The following is a 5,481-nucleotide window of genomic DNA, read 5'->3' on the forward strand; positions in this document are numbered from 1 at the left end:
TATATATATAGACAAAGTTAAATTTCAAAAAGACATCCTTAAAATACAAAACAATAAAAAGGAAGCAAATCTGATAAGATTTAAAGAGCAACTATAAATTTAAAAGGTGATTAATCGACTTTTATTCACATGAGAGTTTCTAAATGTTTTAAACTTTTAAAGGGCGCATCGAACAGTACTTTTATAGGATTATATTTGAATTATTATTATTTCAAAATGTAGCCTACATTCCCTTTAACGGCTTTCGCCAGATAAAACATTGAAAGCGTATTAAACGCAGAAGTGACTTCGGTCTAGTTTTTCCGCAGAGGTCGTGTTTCATCTGAGCCGCTCGGTGCTGTGGCCCGCGGTGCACAATAAAGTACGAGCGCTTCATTGTTATTCAGCGGCTTGATGTTTGGTTGTCATTATCTGTTTGAATGAGCGCTGTGAGCGAGGAGCCGAACACCAGCAGAAAGACACAGAGAGACCAGCAGTAGCTGACTTTGTTGCTGCTTGCGTTGATTAGTAGCAAGAGCGCTTGGTGGAAAAAACAGTAAGAGTCCAGCTTTATAAAGTTTAGTTATAGAGTTTCTGCAGTCTGTCGCTTTACACCTCTGCTTTCACGTGGGAGGAATGATTTAAAGCTGGCCTGTGTGTTGAATGTTAATACGGCTCTGTATTGTAGGTTTTGTTCGAGGTGTGAAGAGCCAGAAAGAAGAGAGGGAAGTCATTTAGGCTTTTAAATGCCCCTGACTTACTGTGTTTTTCACCGAGCGCTTCATTTTGTGCGTTTGGAGTAGCTCCCATAACGTCGCCCCTAAAGATCTGCGCTCAACGGTTCAATGCGTTCGGCTTTGCTTATTTAGTCAGAAGATCCCTGCTGGCGAATACGTAAGACTGAAACCGTCTAGCAGGAAAACGCTTGAAAGATTAAAAGAAAAGGCCGTTCACAGAAAATGTGCTCTGCTAAAAACCTGCTGAAAAATGTCATCGACAGGACACTTTAAACAACAACTCATTTGCGAAGAAGTACAGCTGGCAGCAGAAAGTCTCGCAGACCTTGCCTCCTCTTAAAACAGGTGAGTGTAGAGGTCTTCGTTTACATGCATGCGCTTCTTGAGTCTTACTTGAGAAGATTCACAGCATTTTGTGTTTTTTTTCCAGTGACCCTGCTTTCAGTTTTGCGCCGTATGCGAAATATTTACCAGAATAAAATAACTGAAAGGAGTATGCATAGGTTTGCACTTGATTGCATGTCAGTCACAATTAGTATTGTGGCTTAAATGTATAATAATTGCAGTTAGTTCGGCACATCTTTATATCTAATTCATTAATTATTTCCATTGTATCTGATATATTGTTAGAATACTGCTTACGACAAACTAAAATATGCATCATTTTTATTGCATTGAAATATGAGTGTACTTATTATTATATTTGCACATAAAGTGGCGATTTAGTGCATTTTAAAATGTTAAGATTAAACGTCAAATAAAATGATGAAACGCACTGCAGTTTAAATAGTACTTTACATGTGCCTCATCAGAATAAGTGTGCTTCTTTAAAGTACATCCAAAACATATTAAACCTACCATTTTTACGCAAAATAGTCTCTTTTTACATACGCTTTTTATTTAATTAATATCATATTGTCCGCAAAGTATTATCATGATTCGAAGTACGCTACATGTGCACGATTTCTTAAAAGCGTGCCTTTTAAAAGTATTTGTTGCATTTAGCTGTTTTTGTAGGTAAGTTCTCGCTGTGCGGCAGACATCCCTTGCTTTGTTGTCTCCGTGACAAAAGGCCAGTCATGTTTTGCTGCCAGCTACGGTCATGTGCAATTGGTTTAGTCGAGTCATCTACAAAAACATGTTTGCATGCTGCAGTCAAACAATGGGTCACATAGGCATAACTAACTTCTTGGCTTGTTTCAAAAGCAAACCAAGCCGTTGTATTTTTTATTAGTCAGCGTGTTAGCAGACCGTTAGCACTGACCCTGCCCCCCACCGGCGAAAAATAAAGCTTACATTTTATTTTAAGGTGCACTTTTTATTATACGTTGAAGTACTAAATAATATTTCTATATGGCTAGCGTTTGACCTGCGTGTAATTCTACATAATTTCTTGTTATTTTATACGACGAGGGGCCATTAAATGCTTGAAGCAGTTTATAAATACAGCTATAAATGTTTTACACGTGTTTAATAATTATATTTTCATACTTTATTAACAGTGAATATTTCACTTCTAAAGTACTACATTATTTGCAAAACAGATGTCAGTGGTCCGTAAGATCATTTAGAAAGTGCAAGCAAATGATTAATAAACTATTTAAATGTACATTTGTAAGTGTGCATGGTTAATAAAACACGTATCCGTGCTTTAATTCGCCGTCTGTTTTTGTGAGCTCGTCTAAAGCGAGGACTATTTATGCCGTAGATTAAAGGCTCACTTATCTTCCAAACAGAGACGTTGAGCAGGGATGCAGGGCACAGAAATGCTTTTTCAAGGCACAAAAAAATGACACTTTACATCTGCACTCGATAAGAATAACAAAAATAAAAATTCAAGTATGCAGTTGCACAGTAAAAAAAAATGGCACTATCCCTGTGTTGCATTTATAATAATATAATAAACAATTGCGTGTAATAAAAATGCTTATAAATGAAGAACAAGGCATTTAAAGCTGCATTAATAAACATTTATATATAATGTTAGAGCGATGCTTTATAAAGCATGCAATGACGGTTTACTAACGCTTACCTAATGATTCATAGCGTGCGCTTATTTTAAATATAATAATTAAAGTGCATCGCCATGTTGGTGTGTGTTTGTGCATCCATCGCCGCTCTATCCATTCACTTGTTTGTGCGCCGTCCTCCTGCGTCCAGGTGAACTGATGCCGTCTCGCGAACACACGTGTCTGAGCGACGAGGAGAAGCACCAGCCGGCTCCGAGCCGGACTCAGAAAGACTGCGGCACCTCTACGGACAAACCCGGCGGCTGCCCCTCCAGACACGGCCCACACAGACCCAGAGAGGCGGCTCACTGCGAGCGCATCCGCTACCACACCGACGTCCGTCTCGAGCCGACCGAGGAGATCTATCTGACGCCGATACAGCGCTGCACTCGCGGCCTGGAGCACGAGAGGTCGCCGGCGCTTTCCCGAGTCGCCCTGGACGGCTCCGACAACGAGGCTCCCCCTCCGTACAGCGAACGGGACCTGCGGCCGCCGTCGTATTCCTCCTGCGTCGAAGCTCTGGCGGCTGACAGCGAAGAAGAAGAAGAAGAAGCAGCAGCCGGAGCGGAGGATCTGTGTTACAGAGTCTGCGGCGCGGGCGAGGCTCACGCCCGCCGCGAGAGCGTGTCTGGACTGCTGCGGACGCCCGTGAGCCGCTCGGACGCGAGCGGACTCTCCTACGATTCGGTCAAATACACGCTGGTCGTGGACGAGCACGATCAGCTGGAGCTCGTCAGCTTGAGGGAGTGCTACCGGGGATACAGCGAGGACAGCGACTCGGCCACCGTCTACGATAACTGCGTCTCCTCTCCGTACGAGTCGGCTTGCGAGAAAGAGGACGGGGAGGATGAGAACGAGAACGAAGGCGAGGGGAGAAAGCGGAGCGGGAGCAAACGGGAGGCGTCCACGTGTCTGTCCGAGGACTCCACGCCGGAGGCCGACATGCAGTTTTCCCGGAAGTTTGTGAACGTCTTCATGAACGGCTGCTCGCGCTCCTCCAGTGAGTGCACTTTACGGTGTTTTTGCTAGATTGGATTACAGATAAATACTGTAAAAATACAGCTAGACTGGATTACAGTTAAATACCGTAAAATTACAGGTAGATTGGATTACAGATAAATACTGTAAAATTACAGGTAGATTGGATTACAGTTAAATACCGTAAAATTACAGGTAGATTGGATTACAGATAAATACTGTAAAATTACACGTAGATTGGATTACAGTTAAATACTGTAAAATTACAGGTAGATTGCATTACAGTTAAATACTGTAAAAATACAGCTAGATTGGATTACAGTTAAATACTGTAAAATTACAGGTAGATTGGATTACAGTTAAATACTGTAAAATTACACGTAGATTGGATTACAGTTAAATACTGTAAAATTACACGTAGATTGGATTACAGTTAAATACTGTAAAAATACAGCTAGATTGGATTACAGTTAAATACTGTAAAAATACAGTTTAAAAAAACAGTAAAATTACAAAATATTATTAGAATTTAAAATAACAGATGTCTTTGTGAATGTATTGGAATATTTTTTTTCTTCTGATTTTTAACATCATTACTCCAGTTTTCAGTGTCACCATGTATTTGTTTGCATATTCATTTATTAATTTAATTGATATTTCTTTATTATTTATAAAAAGATTATGTTCTTTTTAACTTTCTGATCACCAAAGAAACTTGGGGAAAAAATTATGGTTTCCAGAATATTAAGCGGAAACAAATGTTTTCAGCAAGAATCTGGAGTCATTATCAATAAGTGATCATTAATACTTGAGCAGCAAATTCTGGAGGATCACGTGACACTGAAAAGAGAAGTAATGCTAGTTTACATCACATAAATTTTCAGTATATTCATATAAAAATAAGTTATTATACATTCTAATAACATTTAATAATTTTACTTAGCAGAAGAGGTTTCTTTAAAAAACAACAAAAACTTTGGACCTGGGCTTATTTCACCGTTACAAGTGTAATAAATAAAGCTTGGGTTATGCTTACAAACATATAGCCTACAGTTCAATAGCAATACATACTTTAAGCTGAATAATTGTAATGTTTAGTTTAGTTTCAGTGCTTTTTTTCACATCAGAATTCACAAATGTGGGCTTCTTTTGAGAATTAATCAGATACTGATTGTTCTGTATGTTCCTAAAAGCCCTTATTAACTCTTTTAACTACATGTTTGTGTCCTTAATCAGAATGCATCAGAATGGTTGAACCGTGTTTGCTTATGCTTTTAGGCACAGAATCATTTGGCTTGTTTTCCTGCATAATTAATGGAGAAGAGAGAGAGCAGACGCACAGAGCCGTGTACAGGTGAAACAGACTCAAACACACGTCTTAAATGCATGCTTTTAAATGGTCATTCTCAGGAAACGGCAACGTCTACGACTCAAAATCATCAGTAAAAAAACCAACAAAATAAATCAAACGGCCATCATTTGAATCGAAACGTTTCAGTAATGTGCATTCAGCCTTGCAAAGCATGAGAAGCTAGTTATAATTTGCCGCATTATTTCAGCCCACACCATATCGGTTCATATGCTAAGACATTCATATATTTACATTTTATAGAGATATTGGAGGATAAAGTTACCTCTGTTTGTAGTCAAAATATGAGTATTTTCAATGACGTCGCTCCTTTTAAAAGTTTATTTTCTTTGAATTTGTATGAACATTACAATATACACATAACATTTACTCCAAATATTAACATTAATAAAAGAATATTTTGTATATA

At 38.9% G+C, this 5,481-nt stretch overlaps 1 protein-coding gene across 1 annotated transcript in view; it reads left to right on the forward strand.

Moving 5' to 3' along the window:
• The window catches only part of LOC122357545 (C-Jun-amino-terminal kinase-interacting protein 1-like), a 12,799-nt gene that overhangs the window by 4,592 nt on the left and 2,726 nt on the right, over positions 1 to 5,481 (forward strand). The window contains exons 4-6 of the mRNA XM_043256945.1: positions 953 to 1,061; positions 2,877 to 3,725; positions 4,982 to 5,057. Coding sequence (XP_043112880.1) covers positions 953 to 1,061; positions 2,877 to 3,725; positions 4,982 to 5,057 — 1,034 coding nt within the window. The remainder of the gene's footprint in view (positions 1 to 952; positions 1,062 to 2,876; positions 3,726 to 4,981; positions 5,058 to 5,481) is intronic.

This window comes from Puntigrus tetrazona, chromosome 14, assembly GCF_018831695.1.
Source record: "Puntigrus tetrazona isolate hp1 chromosome 14, ASM1883169v1, whole genome shotgun sequence".
Classification (NCBI taxonomy): domain Eukaryota; kingdom Metazoa; phylum Chordata; class Actinopteri; order Cypriniformes; family Cyprinidae; genus Puntigrus; species Puntigrus tetrazona.